General features: G+C 35.4%; 2 protein-coding genes across 2 annotated transcripts; one reads left to right on the top strand and one right to left on the bottom strand.

Moving 5' to 3' along the window:
* Positions 1-1957: 1957 nt before the first annotated feature.
* On the bottom strand, positions 1958-6731 carry LOC131636426 (uncharacterized). The gene is made up of 4 exons (XM_058907037.1): positions 6325-6731; positions 4890-5165; positions 4435-4572; positions 1958-3956 (listed from the first exon to the last, which is right to left on the bottom strand). The coding sequence occupies exons 1-4, from the start codon at positions 6616-6618 to the stop codon at positions 2400-2402; spliced, it is 2265 nt and encodes a 754-aa protein (XP_058763020.1). The 5' UTR covers positions 6619-6731; the 3' UTR covers positions 1958-2399.
* A 6528-nt stretch (positions 6732-13259) lies between these two features.
* LOC131636425 (protoporphyrinogen oxidase 2-like) lies at positions 13260-21781 on the top strand. The gene is made up of 18 exons (XM_058907036.1): positions 13260-13412; positions 13642-13681; positions 13850-13985; positions 14635-14700; positions 14988-15038; positions 15181-15237; positions 16095-16171; positions 16321-16357; positions 18122-18187; positions 18336-18376; positions 18764-18896; positions 19036-19203; positions 19916-19990; positions 20152-20275; positions 20365-20473; positions 20775-20849; positions 20917-21023; positions 21422-21781. Exons 1-18 carry the CDS (start codon positions 13382-13384, stop codon positions 21535-21537), a joined length of 1509 nt encoding a protein of 502 aa, XP_058763019.1. The 5' UTR covers positions 13260-13381; the 3' UTR covers positions 21538-21781.
* Positions 21782-22094: the final 313 nt, after the last annotated feature.

Here is a 22094-nt window from a genome sequence, read left to right as displayed (position 1 = left end):
TATTTCAATTTAAAGTTATTTAAGTTTTTTTTTAAATTTCTATTTTTATTATGGTTTGAAAATAAACGAGTGTCCAAAACTATATCCCGCCTTAAGACTTATCTCGTGCATACAAACGGATTTGTTACTAGTTCGAGATAAAAAGTATTACACTTTCGTTATTATGGACAATCAACTATGATAAATAAAAAACATTTTTCCAACACATTGTGTCGTCTTTGTTATTACAACACAATGATTTGACATTAATGATATTTTATGTAAAATTTTAAGTTTTGATTTAAATAATCATATTTCTCGTAAGTGCATGTATTTATTTGGGTATATGTTAGTAAATATACTAAAACTAACAAATTTATTGTTGTGGAATATTAGTAGAGAAATGATAATCTTACATTTATTTGTGATACCTACACCGTATAAATTACAATTTTATTTTTTTATCATGTTTAAAAATTATTTTTCTTTTTTTTTTGACATACTTAGGTTGTATTATTTTGAAGGGTGTAAAGATAGGGTATTGAGTTTTTTTTACAAATAGCAGCCCTCATATTATTAATGTGAGTTTATGGCGCCAATAGTGCATATCGCTGAGACCAGTGGCGGGGCCAGAAAATTAATAAAACCTGGGCAAAAATTTAGAGACCGCAAATCAACCAACGATTGATTTATGTATAAAATTTATTGTAAAAAATTATGGTAATAATAAAAACATCTTTTGCATAGCCCAACTAATCAACCAACGATTGATTTATGTATCAAAAAGATCAATTTAACTGAACAAAAAGACATTCTCAATCTATTTTTATTCACATGCTTTAAGAAATATAGTTGGATTTGGTTTCTCTGCTGCAACCTGTATGAAAAAGGCATATCATTAAATGTAATCAGTTCTTAAATCAGACATGGAATAGAAAAGGATGATTATCTGCTTGTAAAGCCTTCGCTTAACAGCATGTGTCACAAAATCATTATTCAAATGCATTGATGCTCAAATATATTTTGGATTTTGCTTATAAAGCTTTCGATAAACATTTCGCATCACAAAATCATTATTCAAATGCATGGATGTTCAAATGTATTTGGGATATGATAAATAAAATGAAATTTGAAATAACTGTCATGGGGATTTAACAGGACAACAAGAACATTCCATAAAATCTACTGAATAATTAATGCTAAAGAATTCTTATTATACTACCAAACTTTATTTTGGCCATCAAATTTTCCATTTAAATCTTCACCTAATTTATTTAAACTTCCCCCATTTACAAGAAAAGTTTGACACATCTCCAACACTAAGGGTAATGTAACTCTCATGTAAATCCCCTGTTCATATGCAAGCACGGTTAGTTCAATTGAAGAAAAGCTTTACAACATAATTCTGCAGCCCAGACTCATGCTTTACAACATAATTCTACGGCCAGTAACATAATATTCATTTATTGTTCATAGAGAAATTACAAAGAAAATCCTTCTATAAGACACACTATAATACACACAGTCAGTTAATCAAACACTTTGTGTGATACCCTTCTAACCAAATTTCACAACATTGTGGCTCAAATTTCATAGAAATAAGCAGAACAAAGATGATAGGTGAGATAGGGAGAGCAAGTGATAGAGTGGTATAATAGTATTTATATTATTATTATTAGCATTATTCTTAGTATTATTATTAGTATTGGGCTTTAATTGTATTTGGGCTTTTAGTTTTATTATCCATTATGGAGGTTATATAATGTAGTGTCTTTCACACATTTAAGATATCAATGAAAGAAATGAAGAGTGGTATAATAGTATTTATATTATTATTATTATACCACTCTATCAGCAAGTCTCACTCACCGATGGCGGAGCGGAGCTGTGACCGAAAGAGAGGGAGTTTCAACGGTGTGTCTGTGGTGATGCTGCAGAGCAATTCTCGGTGGAGTCGGTGTTGTCACGTTTCAAAATTTCGACGGCGTTGTACTTTTTCACTTCGTTCTTCTCCTTGTCTTCTTCGTTCCAAATGCTTTCTTTTACATATAATTTGCCCTTTTTATTTGTTTTTACTTCTGATTTCAAAAATTAATTGGACTAGAGCCTGGGCAGTTGCCCAGGGTAGCCAGGCCTTAGAACCGCCCTTGGCTGAGACTAAAGAGCGACTAAAGAGTAGTTATAATTTTCTTTATCTATGTCTTGTGAATTGATTTGATTGTAGTGTTACAAGCTTTATATATTTAGTTTATCTAAAATGTTACTGTAATTTCATGAATTTTGTGAGCTCTCGACACACCAAAAACGGATCAAAATCTTTACAATACAAAAATGAGACTAAAAATACTTCGAAATGAAGTATTGCCTCAAGCAGGAAACATCTATATACATACATCCTACTATCAAATTGATGCTACAACTTACATGTCTCTCTGCTTATGAAAAATAGCCTCTCTGGTTACAAGTTTAATACCCCTCACCCAAAGCTCAGCAGCTTCAAACCCTCCCTCACAGACAAAATGCACTTCCCTGTTCTTATTAGTAAGCACCCTAAACATTCCAGGTTCTACTGCATCACCTTTGTTGTACCTATTTCTATTTCTACGCAATATGGAGCTTGGCCCTAACACTGCCTCACAGCACACCACATTTCTCCTGCTTGACTTACCCCAGCAAAGAACACCTGCAGAACCCAACATACGTAGTTGTTTTACATGTGGGGTTCCCTTACCACATTTTGTGTGTTTCTGAACGTAGGCACCATCTAATACCAATTTACGAGCAAACTCATCAAGTATAACATCCTCTGCATCGTTTTTCCCTCCACCGAATTTCCTTGCATGTAAAAGTGCGGTTTCACCTCTTGTATTTTTAGCATTATAATGAGCACCGTATGAAATTAAAACCTTACAAATGGATGCATGGCCTTCCCTTGCTGCTAACATGAGCGGAGTGTAGTCTTCTCCATCTAGAACATTGACATCAAAACCTTTGTTGGTCAACAGTGTAACAGCATCCAAATCCCCACGACGAGCTGCACAGTGTAGAGCATAGAAGCCACCGCTATTTTGATTACCCTTTTCAAGTGTGAATTCAAGCATGACCTTTTCAAATAAATCACAGTTGTTATTCAATTCAGATAGCATTATCGCTGTTTCACCAGATTTATTGCATAGCTTTACATTGGCTCCGGCATATACAAGCAACCGAAATGATTCAACATGACCTTTCACGGCTGTATGCATAACCGCTGAGAAACCACTATCATCTTGATAGTCAAGATCAAACTCTCCCGATTCAATGACTGTTTTCAATGCTTCAGTATCTCCTGCCTTGGATACAAAAATCAAAGGGTAAAATGTGGAAGTATTGCTGGATTTGGGTATCTTGCCGTTTTTAATCACACTCAACACTGCTTGTTGAAAATCATGAGACCACTTGTACAACTCGGCAAGTGAACTTGCAGATTGACATGCAATATTCGCCAAGCCAAAATCAGCACCAGCCCTTGTTAGTACTTTAAGACACTCTTCTTGCTTATATTTTGCACAAATCATGAGAGCTGTGTCACCAGAATCTGTTAAAGAATTCAAGTCACAGCCAAAATCAATAAGGCATTGAATTATTGCTGGTAAGCCTAGACGAGATGCCATGTGTATAGGAAGGTACTCGGTCTTGCTGGTTGTATTGACTAGGGATTCTACATTCGCACCACATTCTAAGAGTATCCTAACAGCCTCGACATTGCCACAAAGGATAGCATGGTGTAGAACGGTTCTTCCATGGTGACAAATATTTGAGGATACATATTGCAAGAGCAAGCTTAATATAGCACCACTATTTTCAAAATACTCAACTGCACACCAGGTGATGCCATATGGTTCTCCCAGTCCAGCACCCACACGGAGTTCTTCACCAGTTGAAGTGTCCCATGACCAAGCTCCAAGCCTTACTTCAAACTCTGTCGTAGCACCATTCTGTAGTTCATTTGTAAAAAAATCCTCGTGAGGCTAGCATTTAACAATTAAAAAGATGGTTTGTGAGAAGATTGATGCAATTATGAGCACAATTAATTACTCAAATATTAAACATTAACAATGAAGATCGTATTTTATGTTTTCTAAATTTCTGTTTGGCTGTAGAACCGGCCTAACGACATTAAAAGAGACCGCTGCCTTGGCAGACTGATGACAAAATTTTCAGCTTTAACCAGATGAGGTCACTGACTTCATAGTTCTTACATGATGATTAGAGTTTGATGGGAATTATTTAGAAAAACTATAATTTGTTTGAAAAATGTAACAGACCATAGTTCACAAATGGTAAATTACAAGAGCAAGAACATATTGACTGTACATGACTAGGATTCTGCAGAGATGTGTGAAATATTCTCGCAAACTAAACCAAACTGTACTGGTAATCGAAGACTTGAAGGGGGTCAAGATAAAAGTTTACCTGAAGGAGCAAACTGACAACATGGACCTGCCTATGAACTACAGCTGCAACTAGTGCATTACAATCCACATTTGTATGGAGAGAAGGCGTAAGTGACTCTAAAAGCACCCGGTCTGTCGCACTTGCATCCACACCACACTGCCGTTGAAAAAGAGATCTCGAATTTAGCATATTACACCAAGTATTTACCAATAAGTGTACGTTAAAATTACCAATAAAAGTCTATAGAGGAAGACAGCTAAATAATAGTCAAAGGTGGGAGTAGTTTTGTAATATTATGTGAGGACTTGTCGGCTGTAACTCGTAGGGAAGTCTCTAGGAAGAAGAAATTAGCATGGAGCTAACCTCTTAATGTGCCAGATAATAGCAACCATGCAATTGCTGATGCTGATCATATATCAGTTAACAGTTGTCATTACAAAATATCTAGAATCATGCTGCAGCAGAACACGAACCTTTATAAGTGTCTTAACCACGTCGGTAAACCCCCGGCAGCATGCGGTCACAAGTGCATGTACAGCAATATGAGGTCGGACCAAATCAGAGCTCATGAGCAATTCCACGCACCCTTCTTGTCCATGACAGCTTGCCTCTATAAGAGCTTCTTCACAAGCTGGCTGTGATGCCCCTGATTTAATTAAGACCTCAAGAATATCAACGTGGCCCTCCCTCACTGCTGCAGTAGTTGCAAAGCCTCTGAAGAGCTTTTGATTTACATCAGCTCCCACACTCTGTCATACCATAAAAAATTAATGGCCTGTAGTCATTTATATCCTGACAAAAAATAAGTAAGAATACAACATCGTAGCAAGTACAACATGGTCAGATATCAAGAACTTCTTATTCATTTAGAATGCCTTCCACATTTCAATTGATTTTGTTTTCTTCTTTCTTTACTTTTTCGCAGTTAACTATGCGGTTTAAATTAGTTCAACAGACTAAAAGTGCCACCATAAGTAAATCAGAAGATTAAAGTGAACCAAAACCAATCAGAAATTTTTTATCATCATTTTTCTAATTTTATGTGAGTGGGGCCTAAAGTGGGATGCACCATGCTATATCAAGTCTCAAAATGTGTGAGGCTATGTCACTATAATCAATGAAGGTATCCAAATTAAATGCAAATTTCTTATCTCCCAGCCTTACAATTCACCCTTTTTTTTTTAATCAATTGAATCCATAGAAAACATGGAGAGTTAAAGAGAAGTATGTGTGGGGGTGTGGGTGTCTTCATTTGAATATTTCCAAGCCTAGCTTTAGATTTAGTAAGAAGTGAAAAGTAGAAAAATGTCATGAGGAAAAGGGGACATATAATACTCCTAATAATAATGTTAAAGACAAACTATAACAATAGAAAGGGAGAAAAAGTGAAGTGGGGACCAATCACCATAAATAAAAGTGTAACTCAAGATAATTAAACGGGAAGGTTTCAGAAAATTCAAAATAGATGTTACTTTTTCTTTCCCCCCGTAACTTTCAAGATTAAATTAAATTCTCTTTAGTTTCAAAAAAAATTTAAGATCATAAGATACGTAGATAATTAAAAAAACAGTTACTATTTCTTTATAAATCAAAACTAGAAAGAGTAGAGTGAGACCGGTTTGAATTAGCTATTCCTTCTGATCTCTAACTTTCTATGAAATGAAGCACAAACACCTCTCCTCGAACAGACTCAACACTAACACGGAGACACCGATAATAATTTGAAAAAATAAATAAATTAAATATAATCACATCTGTACGATGAGAAAATGCATTTGAACAGATTCAAAAACGGTAACAAACAAAAACTCAGTCAAGGAATCAAGGAAAAAAAAACCACAATAACAACAACAAAAATTCAATAAAACAGATAAATGATGAGAAAACTAGCGTTTCATTGGTCATTACCAGTAACTTCCTGACGAGTGAAGCGTTTCCGGCATGAACAGCAAGGAAAAGAGGCGTAACGTCAGAGACAAATTCCTTGAACCCGAAGCTGACCTGGCTGGATGATTCGGGAATCAGAAGTAGCTCTGAGCATCTAGTTTTCAAAGTGACGGCACCAACGAAATTGACGTCAACTGAGGGATCGGAAATACAATCTATGACCAAAGACAGATCGCCGGAATGAGAAGCTTCTAGAAGGCGACGCGAGACTTGGCCTTCGTAGTCTACCGGAAAAATCTGTTTGATAGAAAACATGTCGGTATAGGGAGGTTGAATCGCTCTTCTTTTTTTTTGGTACACGATGTGGGAATTGAGAAAAAGAAAAATTGAAAGAAAGAAGCGCCAGGGAGTGAGGAAGACGAAGAGAGAGAATGGTTGATTATTTATAGTGAGATACAATACAGTTGACTGTTTGTTAATTTAATAGTAGTAACATTCAATTTTCTTTACGAGTGTAGTGTGTTTCATTTTGCGAGTTGAAACTAATTTTTAATAAAAAAATATTTTTTAGAAAATCATTTATATTTAGAAACTTTAATTAAAAACTAGTAAAATAGTCTAGGTATGATATGCACGTTTATTTTTAAAATGTAATAAAAATAAAATGATAAAAAAATCAAATTGTTTTATCAAATTTTTTTTATTATATTTAAAAGAGATAATAAATTAATGCATATAACTTTTATCATATAAAAAATATTTAAATCAACTATATTTTTTTATATAAATATTAATTTTATTTTAATATTATTTACAATTTTTTTTAAATTAAAAAACTTTATTAAGATAAAAAAAAGATCAATAAGTACAAGCGATCCCAAAACGGATCCAGCCAAACCCAACAAACCAGCCGACTAAGAAAGATAAAACGAAAGCTAATACCCCTTTATCATTAAGATAGTTATGTAATTTCAAAGCTTTTTGTTATTCCACCCCCTATATATCAAAGTATCTATGATTCTCTTGCTTATCTTTATAATATCAACAGGGTTACCAAACCTTTTATTGTTTATAGCTTTCCACAATTCATATATTGTTTCAGCCGTCGCCATTTTGAGAACAGCAGCCCGCATACTCTTCTCTTTCGTTTGTTGAACAAGCCAATTAGTCTCCTCATGCCAATTTCCAGGAATATGAGTAATTTGTATCCAATGAAGAACTTTCATCCATATTTGCTTCATAGCATCACATTTCAAAAAATAAGTGCCTTATCGATTCTTCCTGTACACAAAAATAATAGGTGATGTTATCAATCAAACCAATTTTGCATAATACATCTTTTGTCGCCAACCTTTCGTGACAAGCTAGCCAAAAAATAAAATTGGCTCGGGGCATCGCATTATTTCCACACAGCAAATTTTTTCCACATAACTTTATGACCACAGTCTTGAAGTTTCCTATAGGCCTTGCCCATATTGAACTTCTTTTCCTCTATGATGTCTTCAAGAGATTCCATATCAACCAAATCTGCTCTCTGGTCCAGCACACCTTTTATAATCCATCAATCATTTGTTTTAACTTGAAACTCCATCAGATTATTATGCTTAAGGTAATAAGCTTGCACCTACTTAACCCACAGAGAGTCTTCCTTACCACTTAAATTCCACAGCAGCTTCATTAAGCTCACTTTAGTCCACACATGCTTCCAAGCTACAAGGGTTTTACGGCTTCCCTCATAACCACCATTCCAAAGGAAATTACGGCAAATGCACTCAATTTTCTGCAGCACTCCTTTCAGAAACGGGAAACAATTCATCCAGTAATTCGTGATCGCAAACAAAACACTGTTTATAAGCTACAATCTTCCCGCATATGTTAGCAACCATGATGTCCAATACTTGATCTTACACATAATTTTGTGTATTAACGGCAAGTATTGGGTCATAGGAAGCTTCTTACTTGTCACGGGAACTCCTAGATATTTAAGTGGCATTTGTCCTTCCTGAAAACCCAAAGTTGCCAGCAGATCTATCCTTGTCACTTCATCAACACCAGCACAGTACAAGCGACACTTACGTGGGTTCACCACCAAACCTGTTGCCTTCGAGAATTTTTCGAAGGCTATCATCATTAATTCAACTGACAGTTTATCTCCTTTAGAAAACATAAGAAGATAATCCGCGAAACACATATTAGTGATTTTTAGTTTAGCACATTTTGGGTGATAATTGAAATCACTATTATTTTTCATCTTGTACAAGTATCTATTGAGACATTCCATAACAATGACGAACAGCACAGGCGAGATGGGATCACCTTATCGCAAGCCTCTTTTAGCTTCCATGATGTCCGTGTGGTACCCATTCACATTAAACCTGTATGAAACAGTAGTAACCGCAGTCATGCCACATAGTAAAAGGTCGCGGGCAACCAACCTCATTTAACATATTTTCTAACGCATTCCAATCCACCGTATCGTAACCTTTTTGGATATCCATTTGCATGAGACACCTTGGAGATATCCTTTTCCTGTCATAACCTTTAATTAATTTATATGTGAGCAGAATATGGTTATGTATTTTTTGCCCCTTCACAAACGCCGCTTAGTTCTCCCCCACTATCGCCTCTAGCACTTTACTCAAATATTTAAATCAACACTAAATTTGTTTTCGTTATTATTTAATTTTTTATCATTAATTTTATATTGAATAATTTATTCAAAAGAATATGAATAAAAATAATTATTTTAATTTGATATTTAAAAAAAATGATAAATATAATTTGGTCAAAATTTATTTTCTATATTTGATCCGATCAAGGTCATAAAAAATATGAATAACAATAAAAATCTTAAATTACAATTAAAATTATATATTAACTAGTTAAAAAAACTGAAACAACAATATATTTATTTTTCGTATATAATATTAATTTATTTTTGAAATTATTTATAAAAAATACTTATATCAATAATAAACTTATTCTTGTTTATAGAAATTACACTGATTAAATTAATTAATTAATTATATTCTTTCGGTTTTTAATATTTTAATTAATAGTTTTATTTTTACCACTCTATATAAACTAAATATAACACGCAAATTGAAATAAAATACTAATATTATATATACAACTAATAGTGTACGTAAATGTCAAAAAATACAACCCGAATACAAAAAAGTCAACAATAAAAAATAAGAGTAATGTTATTCTTACACCATATTCATACACCAATACTTACACCAAACACTGCTCACCGTATTTATACAGTGAACAATGTTTTTTAAAATAAAATAATAATATTTATAAAAATATTTTTTATTTTTAAAATTACGGACAACACTGTTCATGTATGGACGTGCATTAACCAATTTCATTACTGCATTAACCATGTTTTTATACTACATTAACCAAGTTTGATGACTGCTAAAAGTTATTTTTTAATATCGGAATGCTGCATTAACCAACTTCATTACTGCAATGACCAGGTTTTTACACTGCATTAACCAAATTTGGTGACTACTGTAAAGTACTGTTCATGGGTGTAAGAATAACATTACTCAAATTTGGTTAATGCAGTGTAAAAACTTGGTTAATGCTGTAATGAAGTTGGTTAATGCAACATTCAGGTATTATTAATTTTTAGCAGTCACCAAACTTGGTTAATGCAGTGTAAAAACTTGGGTAATGCAGTAATGAAGTTGACTAATAATGCAACATCCAGGTACTAAAAATATTTTTTAGCAGTCATCAAACTTGGTTAATGCAGTGTAAAAACTTGGTTAATATAGTAATGAAGTTGGTTAATGCACGTTCCTATATGAACAGTGTTGTCCGTAATTTTAAAAAGGGTTAAATATGTTTTTGGTCCCTATAAATATCTCAAATTTGACTTTTAGTCCCTATAAAAAATATATTGACTTTTAGTCCCTATAAAATTACTTTTGCACTCAGTTTTTGTCCCTCTACAGGGACTAATACTGAGTACAAAAATAATTTTCTAGGGACTAAAAGTCAATATACTTTTTATAGGGACTAAAAGTCAATTTGTGTAATTTTATAGAGACTAAAAATATATTTAACCCTTTTAAAAATAAAAATATTTTTTATAAATATTATTATTTTATTTTAAAAAACACTGTTCATCGTATAAATACGGTGAACAGTGTTTGGTGTAAGTATTGGTGTAAGAATAGCATTACTCAAAAAATAAATAGGCAACTGCTACTGAGTATGCCTAACCCTAACCCCCTGGGACCTCCTCTGCCCCGTATATGCCGCCGCACTGGACGCGTTATCGATCATCCTCTCCACGATGACAACTGCCTCTGGACCGTTCCGTCCAAGCATCTCTATCCACTGGCATATCGGCAGGAGATCAGTGACATGGTCATCCTTGGCCTGCTGGTTCTCCAAGATCTTCTTGTGTGCTGGCCTGGGAGCTCCGGAAGTGTCGGGTGTCATCAGAGGATGTGACACCAGATAGAACCATGTCACGTACCCCTCTACACAATGTCATTCCTGGATGGCCTGCATACGCCGATACTCCTCCGGGACCAAATGACGCGCCTAGTCCTCAAATATGGCAGTGGGCTCCATTCGGATAACTGTGTCAGGAGCAACCTCAAACAGTGACCTCGGTATCATCTGCACACGTGAAAACTGCCTCATACACCGCTCTGGGAGATACCTCACCATGGTGTTGGTCCCGCATGCCAACCATCCAGAGTATAACACGATGAGGTCGAATGGGACAACAACATGGTAGTCGGTGAACGACGTCCAATGGATGTCATCGTGAGTTGTGCGGTCGAGGTACACGCGATATGGTGGCACTGCGTTGTTCCCCCTTTGGAGAACGTATCGGGCGGCCCTGGGCATGGCATCATTGTACGCATGATTAATGGCGAAGCCGTGGATGCGGGGGAAGTACTAGATGATCCAGCCCTGAAGCGCAAATATGATAAAATGTAAAAAATAAATATGAACCATAAACAAATGTGAAATAATTAAAAAGAAACGTACAGTCAGGAGTGTGAAAGATCCAGTCAACTGTCTGGTCCTCCAATTGGAGGCTTCATTCAGCTTCTGGTATAGGTATACCAGAATAGCTGACCCTAGTTCTACTAGTTAATGGTACTCGGATCGATAAAGTAGCGGAGATATGTCATGTCAACGTAGATTGCACTCTTGTCCACAAAGAGTGTAGTGCCGACCAAAAACATGAACCAACACCTCAGAGCGCAGGCACGATGATACTATGTAAAAAGCCTGTCACCCTCTTACTCGGACTCTGCTGTCGCCACCAAGTGGTTCTCATACAACTCTCTCAAGCTAGAGAACCGGATATGAGTCTCATTCGTCGCCCGACACTCATAATCAGCCATGTTTGGGTCCATACTCAGATAGTCGACCATACACTCAATCGCCTCGATCCTCTGTATTTGGGAATGGTGCAGTAGCCTCCCTCTGATCGGCAGTTGGAGCAGACACTGAACATCGTGCAAGGTGATCGTCAACTCCCCAAGAGGAAAGTGGAAAGAAGACGTCTCTTTGTGCCACCGCTCCACGAAACCCCCTGCATGCCGTGGCTGATAGTGGTATACCCGGTCATGCACAACCAGCCGAGCCCGGAACCAGCTACCACATCATTAAACCATTGGGCTTGTGGTTTAAACAGATCAAAAATCTTCCGCGCGTGGTTCACGAATTTTATCGCCGACCTTTCCTTTTACAACAAAAACAAAAACAAAAAAGATTATTAGTTAGACCGTTAGGAGAAAGTGGAATAAAAAACTCAATAAAAAACGGTTAAATTATAAAGTGTAATTAAAAAATACCTCTCCCTCCCAGACACGTCGAGCGACGTGGTAGTGGTAGTAAATCAGTAAGGAAGTGTCCTTAGGCCCTCCCGGGTAGCCCTCATCCTTCCCGTGTGGAGGGTCAGCATTAGGTATCTCCTCCTCCTCATCCTCCTCCTCCTCCTCCTCCTCGTGTCTCACCTCCTCCCATCCTCCCGTACCTCATCCTGACGGGAAGAAGACACCGAGCCAGCTGACTCCTCGATCCAGATGAAGAACCAGCCTCATCCATCTGGACGAGTACTCGTACTCTACCCCGTCCCTGTGTCGATGCCAACTATAATGCCCGCTCGCGTCGAGCTGACTCTGTTTGGGTCTCTCTGCCCTGTTTAAGTCGTGCGGGGTTGCCTGCCATTTTCCTGAAAAAATTGAAATCCGTAAGAAGGCGAAACAATCAAGAAAATAAAAAAAACAATTCAGGGTTCATTTCGGAAGTGCATTTCCGAAACTGGTCATGGAGGTGTTTTCGGAAATGCCCTTCCAAAACCCCCTGCGAACTCCATTTTTGCATAACATCCACATCTTGCCCTAAATGCTTCAAAATCAAATTTTTCCTATCTAAACATACTCAATGACATATAATAACTTAAACCTACTACATTATACTAATTTCCAACACCCCTAATATCATTTTCAATCCTAAATTTAAAGTTGTGGAACTTACAGATTTGACGTGATGTTGATGGTGCTTTAGAAGTAGTCTTTAAAGGTTGGAGAGCAATTTGATGTTGTTTTGAAGTAGCCTTTGGAGTGTGTTGGCGCAAATGCTTGGGAATTTTGAAGTTTTGGTGTTTAGGGTAAGCTGAAAATGGGGGGAGGCTGTTTTGTTTAAACAGCAAAACGCGCGTTTTTTTGGAAATGCATCTGCGAAATGTTGTTTTCGAAGATGCATATCTAAAAACACCCTTTTTTTACTTAAAAAATGATTTAAGAGATACATCTTTAAAATCACCCTTTCAAAAATTTCACACGGATTTCTAAGAAGCTTGGGGGTTGGATAAAGAAATTGTCAAAGATTTTATCATTCAAGAATAATTAAAAAAAAAAAATGGGAACCAAAATAAAAAACTCACTATCTATTTGACATATTTAAGCCACAATAAAATATTAAAAAAATGGTTCATTTCATCCTGCTGAACCTCTCTAGCATTCCTCAAACGTCAAAATCCCCGCCGTAAGCTAAACCAGTCTGGACGGAAGCTGAGTCGAAGAGAAAGATGACCTCCTCCGTCAAACACAATAACCAAAGTAACTTCTCTTCTTTCTCTAAATTCATTCACATTTCCAAATTTTCTCATTATCAATTTCTTCATAGGTAAAATGAATAGAAATTCTGTTTAGGTTCATATTTAAAATAGGTTTGACTTAGAAAATGTGTAATATTTCTTTTGTCCACAAAATTCTCACTTATAAAGATGTTCATATCAAATTCCTTGAATTTTGATAAACCCTGACATGATACACTTTGAGTCTGCAGGATCTGTTAAAAGAGTTGCTGTTGTTGGTGCTGGGGTAAGGTAATGTGCTTGCTGCACTTCTTCATATCTTCAATTATTGTTAATTTAATCAGAATGGTAATTTGGATTATGTTTCGTTTGGATGGATTTAGAATTCATATCATTGTTAGATGCACTTAACTTGAAATTTTTGTTATCTCGGTCTAAATTTGTTTTTCGGGTATAAAGTGGGCTTGCTGCGGCTTACAAATTGAAATCACATGGTCTGGATGTAACTGTATTTGAAGCTGATGGAAGAGCTGGAGGGAGGTTAAGAAGTGTTTCTCGAGATGGGCTAGTTTGGGATGAGGGAGCTAATACAATGGTAAGGTTACTAGTATAAACGTAGATAGTTATTTAAATTTACAGTGCTTGCAAGTAAATGTTGATGATAGATTCAATTCTGAGAGTAGATTTGCCACCAATCCATAGATTTTTGGATCATATTACCTAATGGCCCGTACTCAGTGAAATTTCATTTCCAAACCGTTGATTTTTTCATCCATGATAGTCTTGTGCTCTAGTTTAACGAGCATCTTCACATTAGAGGAAGATTTCCAACAAGTCGAATTTAGTTTTGGGAAAATTAAGAGTAACCTACCCAACATTTCTGCCATTTTTTAATTTAATACATAACATACAATCCTCCTGGCTTTTAGGTTAAAATAAATCAAGGTTGTAGCTTATGACATCCCATAGGTAGGCTAATAGTGAGGCATGTTATCTTGCAAGCTTATCAACCCTCTACTTTCGAAGGCACATGCTTCCTACATGACTAAGACAATGAATCTAACAATTTTAATTATTTTTTTATAAAGCTAACCCAAACATGAAGGGGTTATGTATTTCAAAATAAAATTCATGTATACAAATTGTAAATGAATTATGGGGTTTATTTGTAATTTACCCTTTTTCGATACATGCTTTCAACATACCCACATATGTTCTTACTTTTCCTGTTTTGTACTCTGCAGACTGAAAATGAAACAGAGGTTAAAGATTTGATTATTTCTCTTGGACTTCAAGAAAAGCAACAATATGTAAGAATTATTTTGCGTCTGAACATAATGTTCGAGAACATCTTTTCCCAAAAACATAAAGCAATTTCTTTTCATTTATCTTCCTCTCATGACTTCATTCTAATCTTTTGAGCTGCTAGAGCTTTAGCTCTTTGAATTGAATTATGTTAAGAGTCCCACATCGGACAATATATGGCCTGAACATTGTCAAATCACATTTCTTAACAAATTATAATATTGGTGATTGGCCTATCGGGGATTGCATATCTGTTCTGTTTATAAGATTGATATTTTGTTTATTGTTACAGCCACTGTCACAACATAAGCGCTATATTGTGAAAAATGGGACACCGCTTCTGGTATGTCTTGCCAGTAACTTCTGTCATTCTAAAATGTGTTTCTATTTTTCAATTTTGAAATAATTGAACTTCGGAAATAGGTTTTCAGTTTTTACAGTAATTTGTCTCAATAATTATGGAATGTGATATCTTGTTAAATCAGGTACCTGCCAATCCTGCTGCACTGTTGAAGAGCAAACTGCTTTCTGCACAGTCAAAGGTTTCTTTCTCACATCTCTAAGGATCCATCAGCTTTTTGAGCTTTAGTAGTTTTCTCTTTTAATGTCACAAAATTCTTTCTATTTGATTAATGTGACTTAAACATGTTTTCATTCACACACTTCTCAAGCACTCCCTTGCACCTCCCATTGCTGAAAGCCCTAATGCTTACAATTCAATTAACAACTCATCCTCTTATCTCTTCAGTTCTCTATTTACTTTGTGATCCTCCTTAATCTCTATAACTACACGAGTCTACTAATTACCTATCTGTCCAAAGAAATCAGGTTTGATTGCTTCCTTTAATTTTTCCTTTCCTCCATAAATAGTACAAACTCGATTACCACTATTAATGACACAAGGGCCAGTATTAACTACAGATTGGTTCTAATTTGAATTTTAATTATACACACTTCCTTGTTAATACAAACTATGGTCGAAAACTGATAATGCTAGATTCCCTTTTGACACCCCCCTCAAATTGATGCGTCTGGTCAGGAAGCATGGATTTGCTAATGAGAAATCGATGACAGGAACTGCGTTGATGAATATATCTGTGTAGAAAATATTTTTGATATATTTCAATGTTGTGAATAGGATACAATATTTCGTTTAAATAGGAATGGGAATTTGGAACGAGATTCACTCAAAGCAGTTGATGACAAACTTTAAATGATTTTTTTTTATTATTATAATTGTAACAACAATTGTTATTATGCTCCAAATCTTATGTATTCCTTATTATTTTTTAATTCTGTTTGTGGTGTTGATTACGTCTTCTAAAAATAACTACTTAATGATATTCATTTATCCTGCTGATAAAAGATAGCTTGCACACTTACCTTTCTAAACTTGCAGATCCAGATCTTTTTTGAACCATTTTTGTGGAAAAGAAATGGCTCCTCTACTGTGTGTGATGAAGATTCCGAAGAAAGGTTCAATAAACCTTAATAATGACACCTAGTTTTACAAAACCTTGCTCTCTGCATAGTTTATATTTTACTAAGCAAAAGTTGTTGGTTATTGTTGTAAGCAAAGCAAGCACAAGTGACATCTTTTGCATTCTTTCTGTTTTGTTTTTCAGTGTTAGCAGATTCTTCGAACGTCATTTTGGGAAAGAGGTATATGTCACATTACCTTGAAATCATTCATTTGCCATTTTTCTGCTTATGGCTAATCTATTCCATGCTTACAGTGCTGCATATGTTTTCCAACATTTTATTTATTGAATGAGAGAGAAAAGACATTATTGTGAAACCGTGTATTTCAACAACTCAGAGGAGTCTATTTTATATAGGTTCGAGGGAATACAAACAAATGGAATATATGAGATATTATTCCTATTTGCATGATATCATACAATATAATATATCTACAGTAACTACAAATATCATAATATAATTTCAACACAACCCCTCAAGCCGGAGCAAATAAACCATATGCACCGAGCGTGATGAAATGAAAAATAACCACATAACATGTGAATGAAAGTCATTTTGATAAAAATAACAAATGGTTAAAAACGAGTGAATTAGTAGAAGGACCCTAAACATTCGATTAATATAATGAACTAAAACATAAAGGGACGAAGCTCGTTTATTGGAGAAGTTCGATACCAACTTCTGAAATTTATGGTAAGAGGGAAATCTGTGGTAGAACAAACACGGGATATGGTGGATAGTTGGTAAAAACCTTTAGACCCATATCTGACACCAATAGTCGTTCCCAAATTTAGGTCTGCAAAATAACAGTGGCTTTAGTAAAGGTAATCAAACAATCATTAGAACTAGTTAACTGACTTACTAAAAGTAAATTCAAGGGACACCTACGGAAATAAAGAACATAACTCTAACTGTTATGAAAGGGAGTGGAATGGAAGTATGAATCCCTTGGGATAGAGTTTGAGCGCCTTTAGCTGAAGTTACTATAAGTAAATAACCAGATATAGAAAGAGAAGAGAAAATATCCTTACTACTAGAGATATGGTCAGATGCACCTAAATTAAATCAAGAACCTAATGACCAAGAGGGAGAGATTGCGATATGCCGACAAATGAATTGGTTGTGAGTGTGTGACCAACGGTAGTTATTGATCCGGAGAAATGAATAAACAAATATGCAAACCACTCAATGAAATCTTCATACTTCGGAAAATAGGCCTTCAGAGGATCTGTACTACCGAAGGAAACCATGATCGGTCCAAGGAACAAAAAAAAAGTGGCAAAAATTGTATTAGAAATGACACGTGCAAAAGTCAAAGGTGGTCTGTGTGGGCCAGAAGTTACAGGATTTGGGACTATCGAGTGATGGTGTTTACTGCATTTTGAAATGCAACAAGAACAGTGGTTGCAAGGTCTTTCACACACCTATGGCGGTTGCTAGATGCATGGAAGCGTACGAGTGAGCGTGTGTTTTTGGGTTTTGGCTGATCTGGGCGGTGCAATTCTGATGGTGAGGTGCTCGGCTAAAAAGGTAGCGGGAGACAATGGGTGCTGACGGTGGGAGAGCGGAAAAAGTGAATGGTTTAGTGTGAAAGTGATGGAATGAGGTCACCACCACAAAGAGGAAGGATAAACTGCAGTTGGAATACAGTTTCCAAAAATAAATCACCAAAAGGCCCTATAAGAACAGATTTAGGGTTACCTCTATTAGCTCTAGATGCTATGATGAATGAATGAGAGAAAATATATGCATAATATTGTGAAATTGTATTTCAGAAACACAGTGGAGTCGATTTTATATAGGCAATAAGTAAGGAGATATTATTCTATTTACAGAATATGATATTATATGCCTATACAGTAACAACAAAAATCATGATATATTTTCAACAGTATTATTTCGTCTAGTATTTATTTCTTCTTTTTTCTAACAAATTATTTGTAGATTGTGGACTATCTCATTGATCCTTTTGTTGGAGGTACAAGTGCAGCAGATCCTGAATCTCTTTCTGTGAGTTGCTTCTCAATGTTTTAAATATGTCTGATATTTCATATTAAATTATATATTATGTAACAATTTTCAAATATGAATTTTTGTCGTATTAATATTGGGCAACCATATAAAGTGTTAATTTCCTTCTTTCATATTTTTCAAACAGATGCGCCATTCTTTCCCAGAGCTATGGAATTTGGAGAAAAGGTATTGCTTGCAACTTTCATATAGGACTTTAAATTAAATCAGCTGACGATATTCAAATTTTTTAGTCTTGGTTTGTTCAGTTGATATCTTCACTTGAGTATGGGAGTTGTAGAGGAGTCTGTTAGGTACCGGATATTGACATATAAGCTGAACTGATATAAATATGAAAATACTCTTAATAATGGGAGTAAAAATCCTGTTACAAGCTCAAATTAGTAAACAGAAAATAGAAGAATAACCCCTGTTCTGAGAAAGGGTCAACTTATTCTCAATTAATATCCCAAATTACACACTTATTCCTCTTCTCATTTGCCTCTACACTGATCGCCACCTCTCCTTTTATATAGAAAATGGTTACTATATGGTGGATCCTCTCTATGTTTTCAGGTTTGGCTCCATTATAGCAGGGGCTTTACAATCCAGCTTACTTGGTAAAAGGAACAAAACTGGAGAAACTAAAAATGCACCAAGAAAAAACAAGCACCAGCGTGGTTCATTTTCTTTTCATGGTGGGATGCAGGTATTGAATCATTGTGCAAATATTTCTCCTTTGAGGAAACTTTGTCCTGTGCTTGATTATAGCTACTCACCATTTGAATATTGTTTCCATTTTAATACATATCTTTCATCTCATTTGTTTAACTGTGTATCCAGCACAGACACTGACTGATACATTGTGCAAAGAGCTTGGCAAAGACGACCTTACGTTAAATGCAAAGGTTTTGACACTAGCTTACAGTCATGATGGAAGTTCCCCATCGGAAAACTGGTCTATTACTTGTGCTTCTAACAAAAAAACACAAGATGTTGATGCAGTAATTATGACGGTTAGTATGGTTTCACTTCTTTTTCCGTTTTGTTCTTCTTAAGACAAAAATCATGGTTGGTTTCAAATAAATTAAAACGTATGCTTGGATAAGTAACTTCTAAATAGATAAGCTTTATAAGATAAAAAAGAAATTGTGAAAAAGGAAAGAAATCGTTAAGAAACAACAAAGTCATATTGAGGCATACTAGTTTGCCTTTGCAACAAAAGCTAAGTCATATGATTTTTGTCAACTTTCCTGGGGAGTTTACAAGTCTACAATCCTATGTTGGTTTGACCTAAATCATATGACTTGTAAACTCCCCAGGAAAGTTGACAGTTTACCAGTTTTATCGAAGCTTACATGAAGTTTTATGAGTTTTCCAAAGAGAGAGTTTATATGTGCTAAATGCTAATCTGTTTTTGGGACCTAAGTCATAAACTTGCCAAAACCATGAATCTTTTACTCATGGAGACCTGGGTCAAAGTTTCATTTTTGCAGTTTAAAATCTGCATAGTCTCTAACAGCTGCACTGACTTTTATGCAACATTATTCAAGCAGGGAAAAAAAATAATCAAAGATGGCATTATTCTGCTTTATTTTTTCATGAAGCGCGTTATGAGCCTTTCGTTGACTTGGTTTTCAAGTTTTATTTCCACGCAGAGTGATATTCTCGTCTTACATTGTTAATTTCTACCGCTGATAACTTTTGATGTTTTTTTTGAGGACACAGGCTCCTCTAGGTAATGTCAAAGACATCCAGATCACCAAAAAGGGAACCCCCTTTTCACTTAATTTCCTTCCCGAGGTATACAGTTTTCAGCCTGACCTTGATTTCAATTGATTTACTTCAAAATTTATTGATTACATCTCATGCTCGTCGTATACAATTACTACTTGGTAAGGATAATAAAAAATGCTATAGCCTAGGTCTTGTTTTTTTAACAACAGAATCAACACCTATTGTAGGTGACCTATTTGCCACTTTCAGTCTTAATTACCACCTTTAAAAAGGAGAATGTAAAGAGACCTCTGGAGGGATTCGGAGTTCTCGTTCCATCAAAAGAGCAACAAAATGGTTTTAAAACTCTCGGTAATGCTTCTATAAGTCTATGGCTTAAGAAAACTAAAACAGGTCACAAACTGTTTCTGCCATAACCGCTGACTTATTTTGCACAACAGGTACACTTTTCTCCTCTATGATGTTTCCAGATCGAGCACCCAGTGATATGCATCTCTATACCACCTTCATAGGGGGAACTCGAAATAGGGAACTTGCTCAAGCTTCAACGTACCTATATTATTTTACTCTGGTTCTAATCATATTTTTTGCACACCCATATACATGTCTATGACTATTGTGTTCCCTATGCTTGTAAATTGTCATTCTCATCTAACTAATTTTTATGTAAGAAATCAAACAAAGTAGTTTAGTAAAATTCTACAGAAGTCGATTATATATGAATGGTACATTGGAGTGACAATAGACACTCCGGAAAACCATATATGCTGTCACTCTCTTGTTTCCCTGTCTTTTGTTTCCTTTTCATTACCACCTTATCTTTACTAATTTGCTTATTTACTCACTGCAGCGATGAACTTAAGAAAATTGTCACTTCTGACCTGAGAAAACTGTTGGGAGCTGAGGGAGAGCCCACATTCGTTAAGTATGGCATCAATTTATTTTCAAAACTTTCTCTACTTTAATATTTTTCTAATGCTACTCATTTGCAGCCATTTCTACTGGAGTAAAGGCTTTCCTTTATATGGTCGCAACTACGGGTCAGTTCTTGAAGCAATTGACAAGATGGAAAATGATCTTCCTGGATTTTTCTATGCAGGTAAGTTCTTATGCAATGGTTCATATACAACTTAAGCTTGATCCCTGGTTAAAGAGTACTAACAACTCACTCTTGAGTTAGGCCTAACCACATTTCTTAACATGGTATCAGAGTCTCGTTTAAGATCTGGTGGGCCACCTTCTATGGTTTCCGCTATCGGACCACCCACCATTTATTTCCACGCTCCAGTTGTCTAGCCCTGGACGTAAGGGGGTGTGTTAAGAGTCCCACATCGGACAATAGATGACCTGAACATGTGTTTATAAGTGGGGGCAATCCTCACCCTACAAGCCGGTTTTGTAGGGTTGAGTTAGGCCCAATCACATTTCTTAACAGTCATTGAGCATACATATACAAATTAAGTTCTTATGTTAGTAATGAATGATGAAATTTTGTAGGTAACCACAGAGGTGGAATTTCAGTTGGTAGAGCAATTGCCTCAGGGTGCAAAGCAGCAGATCTTGTAATTTCCTACCTCAACAATGCTTCAGACAACAGTGTGTCTGATAAATGATCATATAGATGTAGGAACTGCATGCATTCTGTTTACTAGGTTTCCTTATTTCAGGATCTGTAAACAATGTCATGAAAGTACATCTAAATCAAAGTCCAATGGTGTTTCTTTTCTTTCAATTTTAGTTATTTTAATAAAATTGTTTTTCTATTTTGCCTTTTTAGACAAACTGATTTTTAAGGCATTTTCAATTTGTTTCTTTGAGGTTATGAGTATTTCAATTTAGTCACCAATAAAGTAAAATGTTTTTCAATCTTGTCTTTTTGTTAATGTTTGTTAAATTTGATGTGGACATCCACAAATTAATTCTCTGACTTGACTTTGGTAAGACACTCTTGGTCCTTGGAGATATAGACATTTTTCAATTTAGTCTCAGACACTATAAAACTTTTGGGAATTGCTCAAGACACCTTAAAGCTTTGCTTCTCCATCCTAGTGAAAGATTAAAATTAGTTTTAAAATTTTGCCTCTCCATCCTAGTGAAAGATTTAAATTAGTTTTAAAATTTAGAAATGCATCTTCGGATGCACTCTAATTTCATATGATTTAGAAGTTTT

This window comes from Vicia villosa, unplaced genomic scaffold (genome assembly GCF_029867415.1).
Source record: "Vicia villosa cultivar HV-30 ecotype Madison, WI unplaced genomic scaffold, Vvil1.0 ctg.001730F_1_1, whole genome shotgun sequence".
Lineage (NCBI taxonomy): Eukaryota > Viridiplantae > Streptophyta > Magnoliopsida > Fabales > Fabaceae > Vicia > Vicia villosa.
Note: the sequence above shows the minus strand (reverse complement) of the source record. Positions and strands in the feature narration are given on the sequence as shown.